At 35.5% G+C, this 20,361-nt stretch overlaps 1 protein-coding gene across 3 annotated transcripts in view; it reads right to left on the bottom strand.

Moving 5' to 3' along the window:
* RNGTT (RNA guanylyltransferase and 5'-phosphatase) overlaps positions 1 to 20,361 on the bottom strand; it is a 181,622-nt gene that overhangs the window by 70,243 nt on the left and 91,018 nt on the right. For all 3 annotated transcript variants that reach the window (XM_084890442.1, XM_084890441.1, XM_084890440.1), the window contains one exon: positions 2,487 to 2,587. In XM_084890442.1, the coding sequence (XP_084746568.1) occupies positions 2,487 to 2,587 (101 nt within the window). The remainder of the gene's footprint in view (positions 1 to 2,486; positions 2,588 to 20,361) is intronic.

The raw sequence follows: 20,361 nt of genomic DNA on the forward strand, positions 1-20,361 counted from the left end.
CAGGGTGAGCATACTGAACACACATCCATTCAATTTATCTGTTTAGCCCATATAGAAAGTGGGAGATCATGAAGAATGATTATGAATTATCACAAATTTAATCAGGTTGTGAGATCAATTTATAGCTGCTGTTTCAGATGCGCTTCATCTTTAATGAAGTAAGTCAACACAGCCTGAAATCTTACACACAACTACACGATGGCAAATACTTTTGTTTCTATACAAACCTGAAATATTGTCAGAAGATAGCTGCCTTTGACTGGTATGATTCATAGTATACCTCATAGCTGTATACCTGCACCAATTTACACTCTCAACATCAACTCTCCCACTCTCTGCCCCAGTATAATCCACAAAGACAGTGGTCATTTTTTCTTAATAACTAATATGTAGTTGTTATGCAACATGCAGTGATCTAAATGTTTTATATATTCTCATTAAATTCCTACAAGAGGTATGCACTTCAATTATCCACATTAAACAGTTGTAGAAAGAAGCAACACAGAGATTAAGTAACCTAAGTCAAGGGTGGCAGATCTAGAACTAAAATCCAAATTATAAAATTCCAGAACCCCTTTGCGTAATAGGATCCAATACATTCATCTGGTGAATAAAAGAGCTATTTTGTTTACATGTGTTTTTTTGTTTGTTTTTTTGTTTACATGTTTATTCATTTGTCAGTTGGTGGATATTTGGGTTGTTTCCAACTGTGGCTATTATGGAAAATGTTGCTAAGAAGAATCATGTATACACTTTTCTGTGGATATATGTTTTCATTTCTCTTGGGTATTTACCTGAGAGTAGAATTGCTTGGTCATATGGTAAGCCTATCTGTAACAATCTGAGGAACTGCCAGAGTGGCTGAAGGCTCCAATTTCTTCATATCCTTACCACTTCTTCTTATCTATCTTTTTTATATTTTCAGAGATAGTGGTCACTTTGACATTACACAGAACAAAAGACTGACCCACAATGCTGATTACTTTAGACTCAGGCTTACTAGAAGTGATTAGGAGGATGTATAAAGCTGTTAAATGTCTTAGTAAAACATATGTTAAGACAGAAGATGAGAAATAAAAATCTACACAAATTAAGGGACCCATTACTGAAGTAATGAGTCCAATGGCCTTTGGAAATAAGATTTTACTTAAAGTCTCATTTCCAAAGAACAAAATATATTTAAAAAACATTCTAAGAATAAAAGCAAAGCTAGATGCCAAACTAGTAAACTGAATTACATTTTACTATACTTAATAGCAATGGACAATTGTAGGAAAAATATTAATATTTCTAGAGGCCTGGTACATTAAATTTGTGCACAGGGGGTGGATGGATGTCCCTCAACCCAGCCTGCACCCTCTCTAATCTGGGACCCCTCGAGGGATGTCCAACTGACCGTTTAGGCCAGATCCTAAATGGGAAGACAGACATCCCTCTCACAATCCAGGACTGCTGGCTCCCAACTGCTCGCCTGCCTGCCTTCCTAATTGCCCATAACCACCTCTGCCTGCCAGCCTGATCATCCCCTAACCACTCCTCTGCCAGCCTGATTAATACCAAACTATTCCCCTGCCAGCCAGTTTGTCCCTAACTGCCCTCCCCTACAGGCCCAGTCGCCCCCAATTTCCGTCCTCTGCTGGCCTGGGGCAGAGAGTGAAAGAGTATTCTTTATTTAAAAATACAGTCACTGAATATGAATCCAAACTCCAGACAATCTTCTGGAGTTTGGATTCATATAACTGATCACATATCCTTCATTCCATTAGCTACAGAAAGCAAACCTATGGTTTACCTTTGACAAGTAAAAAGAATTTCAGAGCATACATGGGTAAACTTTTAATCTCTCTGCCAGTGTCATCTTACTTACTTTCTCTTTATGGTTTCCTTGATTAAACACTCCTTATGTTACTATTATGTATTTACTTACATAATACACAATAAAATTTTAGGAGCAAGGTGAAATAAAACAATAAATTCACTTTAAAAAGATTAACCAATAAATGAGTTAAAATTGACATTAAGAAAAATCTTAATAAAATTCAGCAATTAAAACTTTATCCTAATAAAGCATGGATAAATATTTGCTATGCAAATGCAAACATAAGGTAGTTTCTTCAAAGTAAAAAAGACTATTTCAAAATATTTAATTATAATAATGATCATATCTTATTTATAATTCACTTGGCAGGATTACTGTCAAAATCTATTTTCACTTTTACAAAGTTAATTTTTTATTTTAGAAATAACTATGTTTTAAGACTAAACTTAGTAGAGTTAAAAGGATGCTACAAAATGTGAACTGTAATAGGTTAAAAAAGTAATCTGTGAAAATGAGATAGATGTATACATATGTATAAAGGATATTGTAAAATATGTTATTTTAATTTTTTGTAAAGTATGTATAAAATATTAAGTAAACAACAAAGCCTGAAACAAATAGTATTAGTTCACGTAAAAATGGTGGGGGAACAAAGGTGCATATTTACCCTTCTCCTCCCATTCTTGTTATCTTTAGGCGAAAATCCACAGAATTCAGACTGGGAGGTTTCCATTTTAAAATATCATCACATCGACCAGGTTTATATTTCTAAAGTGAATTAAAATAATAATAGTTAATAAAAAGATAAGAAATTAACATTTGACTTATTAAATATAGTACAACTTTCCTTTTAATAAGCAAAATTACTATCCTTTTCCAAATATATTTTTTGTTATCTTCAACTGGTTAGTAAAGCTAGATATCTACCTTCTTATTGACGGCCTTCCAATTTTCCTGCCAAAGTATGCAGGCCCTTATTTGTGAAAGTCCAGAAATAGAAGAAACTTGTTATTCTTTCTAATTTTTCTATGGCTTAGGGTAAGTTTCATCATTTTTAAATTTTGGGGTTTTTTATGTTTAACTTCACTGTAGACTCATTTATAATAAATAAAATTAACCAATGAAATCAGCAAAATGGATACAATTAGGTAAACAATCACCAAAATATGCTACATAGCATTTCAATCACCCAAAATGTTTCCTCCTGACATTTGCAGTCAATTCCCCACACTAATTCTAGCAATAATGGCTTTTCTGTCACTATAGTTATGCCTTTTCTAGAATTCCTAAGAAATTTTAACCAAGATTTTATAACTTATCCATGCTGGTGCACATAATGATAGTTTGTCCCTTTTTATTACTGATGGATCACATTTTATGTAAATAGCACAAACTGTTCGTGCATTTACAAGTTGATGGATATCTGGGTTGCTCCCAGTTTTCGGCTGTCATGAACAAAGCTGCTCTGAACATTTTTGTAGACATGTCTTCATAACTCTTGAGAAAATAGTTTGAAGTAGAATGGCTGGGCAACATGATAAACGTATGTTTAACTTTATAAGAAATTGTTTTCCAAAGTGGCTGTAACATTTTTATTCCCATGAGTAATATATGAGAGGTCGATTTGCATTTTTCATTCTAAAGGATGTCTCATAATTTTCATTTGTATTTTTCTAATAACCAAAGATGTTGGAAATCTTTAATTTGCTTATCTGCTATCTGTGTATGCTCTTTGGTGTAGAGTCTGTTCAAAATTTTTCTTTGTTTTACCTGGGTAATCTCATTATTCACTTGCAAAAGTTGTTTATATATTCTGGATAAGTAGTTTTGGTTGGGTATATGTACTGCAAATATTTTCTACCAGTTTTTATCTTGCCTTTTCATTTTCATAACAATTTCTTTTGAAGAGTAATTTTTTATTTTAATTAAATCAAAATCATTTTTCTTCCAGCCTTATTGAGGTATGACTGAGAAATAAAAATTTAAGGTGAACAACATGTTTTGACTTACGTATACATTGTGAAATAATCACCACAATCAAGTTAACTAACATATCCATCTTCTCACACTGTGCCTTTTTTCCCCTTTTGGTCGTAAGGACATTGAAAATCTACTTTCTCAATATATATATATATATATATATATATATATATATATATATATATATATGTATATATATATATATATATAAAATCACTATTAATTGTAGTCACCATGCTATATATTAGATCTCCAAAACTTACTCATCTTATAACTAAAAAATTTTTCAGTTATGAGTAACATATCCATCTTCTCACACTGTGCCTTTTTTCCCCTTCTGGTCGTAAGGACATTGAAAATCTACTTTCTCACTATATATATATATATATATATATATATATATATATATATAATCACTATTAATTGTCACCATGCTATATATTACAATAGATCTCCAAAACTTACTCATAACTGAAAATTTTTTCCCTTATCCCCCAGCCTCTGGCAACACCATTCTATTCTCTTAGTTCAACTTTTCTTTCTTTTTTTAAGATTCCACAAATATGTTTCACTTAGTATAATGTATTCAAGGTTCATCCATATTGTTTTAAGTGGCAGGATTTCTTTTTTAAGGCTGAATAATATTCCTGTGTGTGTGTGTGTGTGTGTGTGTGTGTGTGTGTGAGAGAGAGAGAGAGAGAGAGAAAGAGAGAGAGAGAGAGAGAGAGAGAGAGAGAGAGAGAGAGAGAGAGAGAAAGTTTATGTATGTGCACACACCAGATTTTTCTTTACTATTCATCTGTCAACAGACACTTAAATTGTTTCCATATTTTGGCCCTGTGAATAATGCTACAGTAAACATGGGAATGTAGATACCTCTCCAAGATTCTGGTTTGATTTCTTTTGGATATATACTGAAGAGTGGTATTGCTGGGTATTATGGTAGTTCTATTTTTTAATGGTTTGAGAAAACTTCATACTGTTTTTCATAATAGCTGTATCAATTTACATTCCCACCAATAATGCACATGGTTCCCTTTGCTTCCACATCCTCACCAACATTTATCTTTTGGCTTTTTGATAATACCATTCTGACAAGTATGAGGTGATAGCTCACTTTTTCTTATTTGCATTTCCCTAATAATTAGTGATGTTGAGCATCTTATCAAAGTCATCAATTTTTATTTGTGCTTTCTGGGCCCCTTTTAAGGAAACTTTACTGTAATCTTCAATATTTTCTTAGAGAAATTTTATAGTTTTAGTTCTTATGTTAAAGTATGTAATCCATTTGAGGTTAACTTCTTTCTATGGTGAAAAATAAGGACTAGGTTCACTGTATGACAGACAGATGGCTAGCCAATCGATCCAGCACCAGTTGTTGAAAAGATTATCCTTTCCTCACTGAGCTGCCTTGGCACCACTGTCAAAACCAATTATTTATAGATACAGAGCTATTTCTATTCTCCCCAGTGCACTGCACTGATAAACAGGCCCTTCTTCCTGCTAACAACACACTAGCTCAACTACTGTAGCTTTATACGTTTTGAAACCAGGTCCTTTATTCCTCAAACTTTGTTCTTCTTTTTCCAAAATCTTTTATCTAATGTAGCATTTTTATTTCCACATAAATATTAAACCAGCTAGTCAATTTCTATGAAAAATAAGTCTACTAGGATTTTAATTAGGATTGCACTGAATCAATAGGTCAATTAGGGGAAAAATAACATCGTAATATTGATTCTTCCAATTCATGAATGCTGCAAATCTATTATTAAGGCCTTCCTAACTTTCAGCATTGTTTGGTAGTTTTCAATATACACATCTTGCACGACTCTTGTTAAATTTATTTCTAATAATTTTCATTTTTTGTGGTATCATCAACATAAAATAGTTGTGTTTTTATAAAATAGCAATCAACAATCAAGAAAGAAATTAAGAAAGCAATTGCATTTACAATAGCATTGAAAAGCACAATATACTTAGGAATTAATTTAACCAAGAAAGTGATTTGTATACTGAAAACTATAAAACATTACTGAAAGGGATAAAGACCTGAAAATGGAATGATATCCCATGTTCATACAGAGGAAGTGCGATACTGGGATTAATAATAGGAAATAATTATTTGGTCCTCCTCCCTCTTTCTGACACAGAGCTCCTAAAACCCTTGGAATTCCCTAAATGATGAGAGTAATAAAGTTCTTATGCTAATGAGGATTTTTTAATCACCTAAGAATAGGGGCTGATGGACAAAGGAGCCAACCTAGTGATTAAAAGTTTTGAACTTTCAGTCCCACCCCCCTGAATTCAGGGGAGGGAAGCAGGGCTGGAGGCTGGATCCATGGCCTACAGGTAATGATTTAATCAATCCTGTCAAAAACAATCCACACTGGTGGACGTGTGGGGACCAGAGGAGAGTAGCACGGCTGGAGAGAACACAGAAGCTCCGTGCCTCTACCCCACACCTTGCCCCATGCTTCTCCTCCTCTGGCTGTTCCTTTTACGTTAAACCCCTATTTAGTAAGTTAAGTGTTTCTCTGAGTTCTGTGATCCACTCTAACAAACTAAACGAACATTAGGTTGAGTCATGGGAACCTCTGATTTATGGCCAGTTGCTAAGAAGTACAGGAAACAACCTGGACTTATGACTGGCAACTAAAGTCTAAGGGGGGTCATTAGAACCTCTAATCTACAGCCTGAGCATGAGACTGATGTCTGAAGTGGGAAGTGCGGGCAGTCTTACAGGACTGACACCTCAACCTGTGGAATTCGATGCCACCTCTGGGTAGATGGTGCCAAAGAATTGCTTGTTGATGCAGAGAAAACCCCTGCCCACACTGGAATTGATCTCAGAACAGCAATTTAGAGATACTTGAAATTTCTAAGATGTCAATATTACCCAAAGTCATTTACAGATTCAATGCAATCCCTAACAAAATTCTAACAGCCTTTTTTGCAGAAATAGAAAAGCTGATCCTCAACTTCACACAGAGTTGCAAGAGACCCTCAAATGTCAAAACAATCTTGAAAACAGAATAAAGTTGGAGGACTCACAGTTCCCAATTTCAAAATTTAGTACAAGGCTACAATCATCCAAACAGAGTTACACAATGAGCTATAGGGAGGTTATAAGGAGGGGAGGTTATAATGATGAGAGTAATAAAGGAGGGGAGGGGAGGGGAGGGGAGGGGAGGGGAGGGGAGGGGAGGGGAGGGGAGGGGAGGGGAAAATAACAAGTATTGGAGAGGATGTGGCAAAATTAGAAGCCACATACTTTGCTGTAAGGGATATATAATGATGCAGCCACTCTGGGTAAAAGTTTGATGGTTCCTCAAAAAGTTAAACATAAAATTACCCTAAGACTCAGCACCACCCCACTCCTAAAAACAATATTTACATGCTTATATTCACTGCAGCATTATTTAAAAGTCAAAAGGTGAAAACAACCTACATTTCTACCAACATATAAATGGATAAACAAATTGTGGTACATACATACAATAGAATAATATTCAGCCATAAAAAGGAATAAAGTTCTGATACAAGTTCCAAAAATGAACAGATCCTAAAAACATTGTGCTAAGTGAAATAAGCCAGAGACAAAAGGACAAAAATTGTATGAGTCCACTTATGAAACTAGAGGCCCAGTGCGTGAAATTCGTGCATGGTGGGGGGGGGGGGGGGGGTCCCTCAGCCCAGCCTGCACCCTCTCCAATCCGGGACCCTTTGAGAGATGACATCCCTCTCACAATCCAGAACTGCTGGCTCCCAACTGCTGGCCTGCCTGCCTTCCTGATTGCCCCTGCCTGATTACCCCCTAACCACTCCCCTGCCAGCCTGACTGATGTCTAAATTCTCCCCTGCCAGCCTGTTTGCCCCCAACTTCTCTCCTCTGTCAGCCTGGTCACCCCTAACTGCCCTCCCCTGCAGGGTTGATGGCTCCCAATTGCCCTCCCTTGAAGGCCTGGTCCCTCTCAACTGCCCTCACTTGCAGGCCTGGTGCCTCCCAATTGCCCTCCCTTGAAGGCCTGGTCCCTCTCAACTGCCCTCACTTGCAGGCCTGGTGCCTCCCAACTGCCCTCCCCTGCTTGCCTGATTGGCCACAACTGCCCTCCCTTGCAGGCATGGTCCCTCCCAACTGCCCTCCCCTGCTGGCCATCTTATGTCCACATGGGAGCAGGATCTTTGGGGGGAAGCCATCTTGTGTGTGGAGTGATGGTCAATCTGCATATTACTCTTTTATTAGGTAGGGTAGAGGCCTGGTGCATGGGTGGAGGCCAGCTTGTTTGTGTCCCAGATCAGGGTGGGGGTCCCCTTTGGGTGTGGGGCAGCCTGGGCGAGGGGCCTGTGGTGGTTTATAGAGAGGAAACTTTGTAGTCTGGAGCGGAGCCAAGTCTCTTTTCATTCCCTGGCGGCCACCAATTCTGTTGGAATTTATGTATCTTCTATAGTTGAAACTTTGTAGACTGGGGAGGCCTGAGCCAGCCAGGGCTGCAGAAGCTTGGCTTCCTCCATTGCCCCGGAGAAACCCTAGCCTCCTGCTCTTCCAGCTCAGTGGCTGCTGCCATTTCTGTTGGAATTTATGTATTTTCTATAATTGAAACTTTGTACCCTTCAGTGGAGGCCTGGGCCCGCCCGGGTGTGTGGAAAGCTTGGCTTCCTCCATTGCCAGGGAAACCCAAGCCTCCCTCCTGCTCTATGTGGCTGCAACCATCTTGATTGGGATTAATTTGCATACACACTCTGATTGGCTGGTGGGTGTGGCTGGTAGGCATGGCTTGCGGATGTGGTTGAGTGGTGGTTAATTTGCATATTACTCTTGTATTAGATAGTATATGCAGAATAGGCAAATTCATAGTGATAGAAAGTAGATTAGAAATATAAGAAGCTGGGGGATAGAAAAGCAGAAGAGTTATTGCTTAATGGTTAAAGAATTTCTGTTTGGTGTGATGTAAAATTTTGGATATACTGGAAATGGTTGTATAACAGTGTCTATAAAATTAAAGAGACTAAAGGAAAAAATGTTTAAAATATATTCTAGCAACATAGTAAAAAGAAAATACTTTATTTGTGTGGCTTAATTACTGACTATAAAAGAGTAAAGCCTACAAGCCTTAAAGAATATTCACTCATGCAGACTTGCAGCATGAAGTAAATGTGTGCAAAACATAGGAATAGGAAAATATAGGATCTACTGAAGGAGAAGCAAGTACATTGATTCAGCAAGGACATTATGGGGAGTGGGACCATATTATGAAAAGGATAGTAAGGAAGGAAAAAACTGCTAAATGGTCTCATTATTAATACATTTTTTTAAATATACAAGTCAACTGCATTCTAATAGATTTTCATAAGTTTGAGAAAAAAATGCATAAACTCTAGTCACAGGATCACTTATTTCAAATAGTTCATATGACAAATTTAATATAACTTTAGTTTTGCTTATGAAAGACAAATCACTGAAGTTGATAGGAAATTTAAGAACATAATATATGCTATTTTCCCCTAAGTCTTATGTTTGAACATGAATTAATATAAAATCAAATATATAATATTTTAATGAAAGTTTTTATCCTGAAAGATTTATTTAGGTAACATATATGAAGAATATGTTAGCAATCATCTCAGGTAGAAACTGCAGTTTAACTTTAACCCTAATGTTTTGGCTTCTGTACTTATTTGCTTGCTAAAACAATAGAAAAGTTACTTTGATTTTCTGTACTTATGTATACTATCCCAATCGATGGAATACTCCATTGTTGGTGGTGTGAATATCCGATTGATTGTGATCTTACTGGAAATCAGAACAGCACAATTACCCTAAATTGCCTCAGTGTCTATAGATAATGCGTTCTGGTTGATTCAGTGGTCCCAAGAAACAGGACAGCACAATTATTCTAAACTAGAGGCCCAGTGCACAAAATTTGTACACTGGGGGAGGAGGGGAGGGGGCGGCGGGTAGCGAAGGGTTGTTCCTCAGGCCAGCCTGTGCTGACTCCAATCTGGGACCCCTTGGGCCCAATCCCTGTGGAGGCATAAGTGATTTAACTCGAGTGGTTCATGATGGTAGTGAGGGGGGGGGAGAGTAAGGGGAGAAAGGAGTGTAACTGTCATACCTCTGCCAAGGGAATGTCATACTTACACACAACCATCATCTACTTCTGTTCCCTATTTACTTCTGACAATGCTTTAGAAACCACTATTAATCTAAGTTACAAAATTTAAGTAAGATTAATGGTTATATAGTTTGAAAGTACTTCATAATAGGTAACTAACAAACCCTAAAAGAATTTTAATATATTATTTGTACAATAAATATTAAATATATTTACATTCTTCTCTCTGGAAATCAAGATTCCTAATGAAAATAAAGCATGTAAATAAAAAGAAAATACAGCATATAGCAACCAACTCTTCTGTTTTTATAGGCCATAATTCAGAAACTTAAGCCACTCCTCATCTCACAGCGCTTATGTTAATTTGAAATTCTGGACTTGATTGGGAATTTCAAAACACATTTATGGAAGTTAATAAAATGTATAAAAATGTTAGAAAAGTATGTTTTTTAAAATACTAGAGTTCTCAATTACTGAATATAAATTCAACAATGACATAGATTCCATGATTTAAAAATATTTAAATACCTATTAGAATGTAAATTCTACTTCAACAAAAATCCTATCTAATTATATGCCTATGAAATATCTAGTAAAATGTTCCATAAACACTTGATAATGAAAATAATAAAATGCAAAAGCTTAACACTTACTACAAAATATTAGTCTCAAGTAGAGTTAACTTTATTTTTAAATGAATTATTTTAGATTATGAAATTATTTAAATTAACAATATTCATGAAACATTATGTATATCAATTATTAAAAAGAATCCTTTTTTTATAATCTCCAAAATAATAAGGACAAATGTATTACATTTACATAACACAGGGATTTAAGTCTTTTAAAAATAAGTACTTGTGAGTTATCAAATGAAATGCAGAATCTTGCTCAAATATAAACAAGGATACAAAAACATTCTTTCAAGCTACATGTTCCAGTGTATAATTAGGGAGCAATGCATTTCAATTTCATTAAATGAACTAGCATATATCTAAATGAAAATAATTATCAAAGTTATATTTAACTGATAGATAATACAATACTTAGTTCTATAGAAATAAATCTGAATCTACCAGATGAGCTCACAAATAAAAAATTGGGGATAGATTGTGTCTAAAGAAAATTACTACTATTAATATATCCTGAGATGTCCATTATCATAAAAAATGTAATGAATGCAAATGTGAGGCAACAAAAAAATGTTTAGGAAAACGTTTACCAAGTAAGAGCAGAGGCTGGCTTTAGAGGTAGAGAATGGCCATGTGCCAAAGAGAAGTCTCTAAAACAAAAATAAAGAGAAAACAAAATGGAGGCATAAGTGATATTATTCTGTGGGGGGAAAAGCAATGATTTTCAACTAAAAGGCAATTTTGCCCTTCAGGGAATATTTGGCATTTTTTAGTTGTCACACAGGGGAAGGAAGGGAATGCTACTGCCATCTAGTGGGTAGAAGCCAGGGGTGTTTCTAAACATCCTGTAATGTACAGGCAGCTGGCCACAACAAAGAATTATCAGCTCAAAATGTCAATTCTACCAAAGTTTAAAAACTCTGATATAAAGGAAGATAACAGTAATAATAGCAATAACAGCAAGATATTTAGTTCCTCTTTGTCTCTAACAACTACCTACTCCATGATTTTAAGCAATTCAAAATGTGGGCTTCATCTATCTTGCTTGTAAAAATGTAATAATATGATTTTTCTTGCCTAAAACAGGATGTCTAGACCAGAAATACCTAAAATGCTTTGCAGCCCTACTCTACAACTTCCACTAGTAAGTGACCAGATATGTTACCAAAATACATATTCCAGGCCTACACTAAAACCATAATGCTTTCTTCACAGGATCACACCCTGAAGCTAAGAAAGATCCCTGGCCTTACCACAATATTAATTTTATTGTTGTTCTAGAATTTTATTTTAAAGAAAACAGAATAAATTCTAACTATATTAAGGGTACTAAATAGAAGAGTAAAACCACTCTAGATTTAGTGACTTGAGTGGATCTTTTGTCTATTTTTCACTGAGAAGCAAATAGCTATTATATAAAACAAGACATATAAATATCCTATATAAAGGGAAAGTCATTCATTCAATAGTAATACCTACTATGTGCTTGGTACTATATCAACTGGAGAAGATGTGAGCTGAACCACATGAGGCTTTTTAATCTATTCCTCAATAAACATCATAGAGCAAAAATGAACACAAGAGTTGATAAGTACAACAGAGAAACATCAAAATCAGTGGGACATGGGTAAAGAAAGTTTTCTTGAATAATAGAAATACATGAGTTGAATTCTGAAGAACAATTAGCTTACAAGAAAATTCCAGGAATGTATTTGAGCTGAGGAGGTATGATTAAGTTTTCTGAAACTAAGTTGGCTCACTACTCTATGCTTTTAATGACATAGAGAGGGAAAAGCCGTTCTTAAAAAAAAAAAAAAAAAAAAAAAAAAAAAAAAACACATAAAGGCAATCACTTAAATTCCATTCTGAAAAGTCACTTCCTTACTAGAGATAGTAGGAAGGTATCAGGGAAAGAAGCAGGGGGCTGGGGAGGGGGCGCACAATGGAGAATTCCACTTTCAAAAGCTTGCTGACATTTCTCATTTACTTAAAAACATTTTAGGGCTAATTATGGAAACAGGTTGTGATTTGAGAATAAAATTATTAGAGAACTGATGAAACTTCTTGGCATATTCAGGTTGGAAAACTTACTCAAAAATACATTGATTACTATTTTTATTATCTCATTCACAAGTCTAATTAATTTGTTCTGGCTGTTGTTTCAATATAAAAAAAAACACCTGTGGCTTACATTTCTAATGAAACAATTTTCTAAAACTATAGTTACGCAAAGACTTCTGAAAATTCAGCTTTGGTTTCCATATCTAGGCAGTTTCACAGAACTACAAGTGATTTTAAAATTTAACTACAAGTGATTTTAAAATTCCTCAAATAAGGAAATATAGTTAAGTTAAATGAAAATACATCATTAGTACCAAGACTAGTTACTAGACCTGGGTAAAAATACTAGAAAAATAAAGGACCCTGAAAGCATACAGTAAATTCCCTCTTTTTATAGGTAATAAGCAAATTTATAACCAGAAAGGTTATGACTTGTCCAAAATGTTCCCAAATCACTGTAACACAGAAATCTTTCTACCATTAACAAAATAAAATGTCTCATTTTTCCAAAGTAAATAATTAAAGATTAAAAAGGTTAGGTTAGATGACCTCATGAGTTGAGAATATAGAACTGTTCAAAAGGAAACCAATTTTAAGTCAATCGTTTTCTAATTACTCTTAGTCTAGTGTGTGGAGTTGTAAGTAGGAGGAGAAAGCAACTGGCAAGTGACCTGGCTAGCTTCCTGGTAAGAAAGAGCTCAGAAAACCTAATAAACTTCTCCAGCAGCTAAACCATTTAGCCTGTCTCTACTACCGATACACCAGGGAGAGCCTTCCTGAACCAGGTATCCTGTCTTGTCTTTATCACACACCTCATCTCCCAATGCACCCTGACCCTACTTTCTGTGTCCACTCTAATACTTCCCCTAGTCCATCAGCCTGCACACTTTTACCTTACACACCGTAATGTAATTTGCTGCTATGTCAAGTTGCTTCACAGAATGCTAGGCCCATCTGAGGGCAGAAACTGTCTTTATTCATTGTTATGATTTCTAAAACTCAGCAATGTATATGACATACAAATGACATTTATCAGACGAAAGGTGAGTTAATATATTCCACAACACAGGATTAACTTTCACTCAGTATCCAAGTCTACTGTCATCTAATATAAAATTCACTAACTTTCCGAGCTAGCCCACACACAGTTTCTCCTCTTCTCAGGTAGACACAAGTCTAAAAAGCAGTCTACTGGCTAGGTGATCAACTCTCAATACAAGTAACATTTATACTAATCAACTACATTAATCTCCTTTTTGCGAATTTGTACTGCATAGTATCCTAGTATCTAATAAAGATGTAATATGCAAATTGACCATCACTCCAACACACAATATGACAGCCCCCATGTGGACACAAGATGGCCACCTCAAGATGGCCAGCAGGGGAAGCAATTGAGGGTGACCAGGCAGGCAGGGGTGGGCAGTTAGGGTTGACAAGGCCAGGAGGGGAGGGCAGTTAGGAGGGCAGTTAGGGGTGACCAGGCCAGGAGGGGAGGGCAGTTAGGGGCGACCAGGCTGGCAAGCGAGGGCAGTTAGGGGCAATCAGGCCAGCAGAGGAAGGTGCTTAGGCATCAGTCAGGCTGGCATGGGAGTGGTTAGGGGGTGATCAGGCTGGCAGGCAGAAGCAGTTAGGGGCAATCAGACAGGCAGGCAGGCAAACAGTTGGAAGCCAGCAGTCATGGATTGTGAGAGGGATGCCCGACTTTCCATTTAGGCCTGATCCTAGTGGGTCCCAGATTGGAGAGGGTGCAGGCTGGGCTGAGGGACACACACCCGCCCTGTGCACGAATTTCGTGTATCGGGCCTCTAGTCACTAAAATAATTGTCTATGCTCCTACTACTGGTCTGAAGAGTATTACAAATTACTCATCTTTAGCCATTTGTTATGGGAAAATCACACTCACCTAATCAGACCAGCTTCCCCAAGAAAATAACACCAATATTTAATTTATTATTCCAAGAATAAATGGGACTAATACAAAAACAAAAATATTTTGAAGCAGGAAAAAAGTTTGTGCAAATATGTTCTCACTTACACAATACTAGAGGCCCAATACACAAAATTCACGCAAGGGACTCAGCCCTAGCAGCCCCAGATGCCTGGGCCGGTGGCCCCACCCACTGGTCATTCTAGAAGGTGGTTCCGCCACCTAGTCTAATTAGCCTATTAGCTCTTTATTATATAGGATTTCAGTTTGTAGCTATTACAAATGAATTGGTCTATCAATAGAAAGAGTCACTAGTGGTGTCAGGAAACTTTGACAACAAAAGGAGAATCCCTTTATTTTAATAAATTCATAAAAATATATGCTTTGAAATATTTCCTTCCAAAATTCTGAATTGTCGTAAGCATAAAGGTTGGGAAATGTCAATAATAACTCCTTATTTTTTTGCTGATTCCAATATGTTCCCGGATGCAAAAATGATATCACTAATAAAATATACATTTAAAAATACGACTGGGACAAATTCTAAAAAGCAGAGTGCAAAATATGCTACTTTTTCTTGAAAAGTGAGATGAGTATAAGAATATATTGAAGTATTTGTATTTGTTTATAAGTGCGAAAGAGATAAAATTTAAACAGCAATAGATAAATGAGGGAAAAGAGAAGTGCAAGGGGAAGACTTTTTTTTTTACTACTACTTGTTAAAATTTCTGTGTTATCTAGTGAGAAATTAAAAATATACCACTATAGCTCTAGCTGGTTTGGCTCAGTGGACAGAGCACCGGCCTGAGGACTGAAGGGTCCCAGGTTTGATTCTGGTCAAGGGCACATGTCTGAGTTGTGGGCTTGATCCCTAGTAAGGAACATGCAAGAAGCAGAAGATCAATGATTCTCTCTCATCATTGATGTTTCTATCTCTCTTTCCCTCTTCCTTCCTCTCTGAAATCAATAAAAATATTTTTAAAAGATTAAAAAGAAATCTATTGAGGTGATTATATGGTTTTTCTTTTTTAAAAAAAATATACTACTATAAAACAAAATTTTTTTTAAATATCTACCATTAATGTTTCTATATTAAATGTAAATCATCACTAGAAAAAACTATCCCTATTCATTTTATTTAATATGTATCATTGATATGAGAACTTTGTACTTTTTATATTTACTCTCTTAGAATTCACTGATCTTTCTTTTTTTGTGGAGTCCTTAATCACATTTATTTACCCTTTCTCTGCTACCAATATATCATCATTACCAATGTCTTAGTTATATGGTAACAGTATATATTTATATCCAGCAGAGACTGATTACAAATTATTCATCTTTAGCTATTTATTTTGTCAACAAAATTCAGTGGGAAAGCAAACATTTTATTTATTAACAAGACTAGAAAAATGATTTTTTTTTCTTCCTTACACAAAGCAAGCTAAGGGTATTTTGCTGTGTTCCAAAGCTGAACAGGAAAAAAAAAGAAAAAAGAAAATAAGCAAGGTGTAATTTCTTTCTTGGCACTTAGCCATTACAATTCTTTGGAGATTACTGTATATTTCAATAAAAAAATAACACATTTTGGTAAAAGACAGAATGACACTTTTCCAGTCTGCCAGGAAACAGAGCCCTTCTTCAACTGAAGACCTATCAAAATATGCAAGCTAATGTCATGGCAACAGAAGCACTCACCATGGTAACATCATCCCCGCTACAGAGGAAAACCACTCTAATTCATCATGTACTTCAAGACAAGACACTAGACTAATTGCAATTTTCATTTTACAATCTATCCATAACATTCAATATACCTGGAAAGTAGTAAAGATTTAATAAAAACATTAATATTTCACAAGAAAGCAGTATTAAAATCAAAGCTGACTCAATTTACATACAAACTGATTCATGTAAGAGACATAAAATCAAGCTAACCCACCTTATAGAAAATCAAGATAGTAGTGAAAACATAAAAGAAAGCCAATTGTAACACTATTGCTTACGAGTAAATAGACTCAATATAGAAAGTTATATATTTTACTAATCACAGTATGCCTGATAGAGAAAACAACAAGTCTTTTAAAAATAAAGAATACACTTGCAAGATTTCTATTATTACCTGTTTTACAAATATGCTTTTATTTCATAGTGATAGATTATTAATGGCACAAAAGCTCTTATCTAGTAATGTGTCTCCAGATGATAAAAGTAAAATCAAATATGACTTTTTAAAAGGTTAAAATTAATCAGTCATTTCCACAAATAAAAATTTACTATGCTACATAAATCATTAAAACCCTCTTATAGAAAGCTAATAAATACGTATTATCAACTTTGTAAATTAAATTAAAAAATCTGTTATTAAGTGAAAAGATCTACTACCGATAGCATATTAAAATGCCAAATGGCCACTTTAAAATATTCTTTAGGTGACAAACCATAAAAGATTAGCAATTCAAAATGTCAATGAAATCATAAAATTGAAAACAATATATATAAGGATCTAATATAACCTAACTGCCTTCTATATAAACTAATAACCAGATGTAAATTCAATTTGAAAATGCTTCTTTTTAAAATTTATCAAAGTTTGCACCTTAAACCTTATAAAGAATATAGGTTTACTAGTATATTAAAATAAACAGCAAATTTTTTCTTTAAAGAAAATACCCATTTTTCTCAAAATATTTAAATATTATGTCATATATAACTTACACTTCAAATTTTTAAGAACATTGTTTAGAAGTAAAAATATCAGTTATTTTTGCATCAACGGCAAAACATATGGAGGAACCAAGCTGGGATAAAGAAGAGAGTAAACCAGCTTCAGATCTAATTTTGGTCTTTACCCTGAAAGCAAGGGGCAATCACTAGAGATTAGGGAAAACCACTCCAGGTGTTGGAGGACCAGTTAGGATGCCACCGCAGTGGTCCAGGCAAGAGGTAATGAATGACAAGTCAGATTAGAGTTGTGGCAGTAGTAATGGAAAGAAAAGGAAATAATTTAAAAGATATGCTCAAGAAGCAAAGCAAGACTTGGAAAAGAATCAGAGGGATGCAAGAGGGGAAAATGTCAAAGATAACATCTCGATTTCTCACTTAAGTAAGGTAGAAAATGCTGGGAAAGGATTGGTTTGTATGGTTTGTTTGAGAAGTAGAGATGAAGTACAACTTTAAAATGTATTAAGTTTCTGGTGTTTTTGAGAAATTCAAAAGGCAATTATCAGAAGTAGGCAATTAGATAAACAAATCAACTTTTAAAGACCAGCTTATGCCTCAGCAGGTTGAAGAATCATCCCTTGCACCAAAAAGGCTTTGGGTTCTTTCTCAGTCAGGGGCATACCCAGGTTTCCGGTTCAATACCCAGTGGGGGTCTGTTCGGGGAGGGGAGGAGAGGGTTTTGTGCAGCCTATCAATGTATCTGATATATCTGTATCTCTCTCTCTCTCTTTCTTTCTCTCTCTCTCTCTCTCTCAAATCAATCAATGTACCAGTAGGTGAGGATTTTTTTTTAATCAGCTTTAAAAAAAAAATCCGTATGAGTCACTGATTTTTATTTAGGAGATAACTAAAGCCATGACTGTGGATGAGATTTCTAGAGAACAGAGAATGAGAAAGAATGAAGGTCCAGGACACTGGGTCTTGAGAAATTCCAAACTTCAATGGCTAGAAGACCAAGAGCTTGAATGACAGAAAAGACAAGAGGTAAGACTAGAAGAAATCAGGAACATGTGGTGTCACAGAAGCCATAGAAAAGAGGAGTCAAGAAAGTGAACAGCATTGCCAAAACCAGTTTGGCTCAATGGATAGACTGCGGACTGAAAGGTCCAGGGTTCGATTCCGGTCAAGGGCATGTACCTTGATTGCCGGCACATCCCCAGTAGGGGGTGTGCAAGAGGCAGCTGATCCAATGATTCTCTCTCATCGATGTTTCTAACTCTCTATCCCTCTCTCTTCCTTTCTGCAAAAAAATTAATAAAATATTTTTTTTTTAAAGTGAACAGCAGTATTAAATTACCACTAAATGGATGAGTACGAAACTAGGAGAAAAATTATCTTGACTTTGGAAATGAAGAAAGATCACTGGTGACTTTTCAAAAAAGCAGTTGATTCAAATGGTATATACTTAGATGAAGTCCTTTTAAAAACACAATCTTATCTAGAAATACAATATCCAAAGGTGATAAATCAGGGCTTCAGTAGTATACAAAGAATGCTTATCTAGTAATTTATCCCTCCAGGTGGTCCCTTGAGGCAATACACAGAAACCTAGAACTTTGGAAATTAGTATTTTAAAACCATTGAGCTAGATAATCTTGGAAGTATCCTTCTCAGCTCTGATTTTCTCTAATTCTATAAATGCAATTTAATCTACTTTAAGTTGAGGCTTTCATGATAATTAATGATTGTTTTGTATTTTAGTAAATACCAGATACTGGTGCATTTCTTTATAAACACAAAGAAATATCCTAAGCCTTATTTTTCTAAATATACCATCCATCAACTTAGCTTTTTCTTATAAAAGTAATGAATTATGTGCATTTCTGGATATGTTACAAGGTTATGTCTCTGAAAAAATAGGACATCAGATAAAAGGGTTAAAAAAAAAACAGGTTCTAAGCTGATGTTTGGGGGTTGTCCATAATAGAATCATCACTTTAATACAGTTTTTTTATCACTATTTTTCAGTATATTTCCAGGATTCAAAATATTTTTTTTTAGCAATGCAGTATCTTTTACATTTTATTCAACTTCAGTTCACTCCCTATAATTAATGTAATGGAGTAGAATTAACTTCTTGCCAAGTTTTAGGTAACTACCACCAAACAAATGTAGGCCAAAGAGTTTTTCCACAAGTAAATGTATCTTTCGCCATTCATTTGCCTTCGAATATTTCTGTGGTATCAGAAAATAGATTGCAGTTTAAAAGTCAAACTGTGCCTACCCTTGACCAGGGCTTCCTTCTCACATTATACAGACTGGCTCAGACCACTACCTTTCTTCTTGTATCTGAATTATTGGCTCAAGAGGCCAAAAGATAAACTACCACATTGTGAGAAGTTCTGAAAATTTGAGTTTCTGATAAATGTGGTGGATTAAACACATGCATTTATATCTATTTTGATGTGACACCTCACTAAAATGGGAGTCACAGAAGAGGTATCAAGAGAAAAGGAAAATGAGAAGACAATAGCAAAAAACAACATGTCAATATATTTTTGAAAGATAGGAAGAAGTTAATAGTGAAAGAGGAAAAAAAAAAAAAAACACAAAACTGAATAGTAAGAGAAGGATACCAGTGCAAAGCAGTTCATGCTGCACGCTGCAGTTCCCAGAAAGGATTAGGTAATCTGTTCCTTTGGTTGCAATGGTTGCAAAGGGGCAAAAGGTGATGCACGCTGCTGAACACGAGGAGACAGTATGAAAATGTGTAAAAGGTGCGTTTACATCTCTAGGTCCCCTCCTCCATCCCAGGCAAAACCCAGGAGATATGTTTATTCTGTGGGAAAAATAAAGGACAGAAGCTCCAGTCCAAAAGATTCAGGCAACAGAAGAGGAAAACTGAGACCGGGAGAATTAAACATTATGCTAAGCGAAATAAGCCAGTCAGAGAAAGATAAATATTACATGTTCTCACTCATTTGTGACATATAATGAACAACATAAACTGGTGAACAAAAACAGATCCAGAGACAGAGAAGCATAGATCAGATGGTCAAACCTTAGAGGAAAGGCAGGGGAGGGGGGGTTGGGGAAAGGGAGAGAACAACCAAAGGACTTACATATAAGCATAACCAATCTACACGGACACTGCAGGGG

Source organism: Pipistrellus hanaki (assembly GCF_964339955.1).
Source record: "Pipistrellus hanaki genome assembly, chromosome: 7".
NCBI lineage: Eukaryota > Metazoa > Chordata > Mammalia > Chiroptera > Vespertilionidae > Pipistrellus > Pipistrellus hanaki.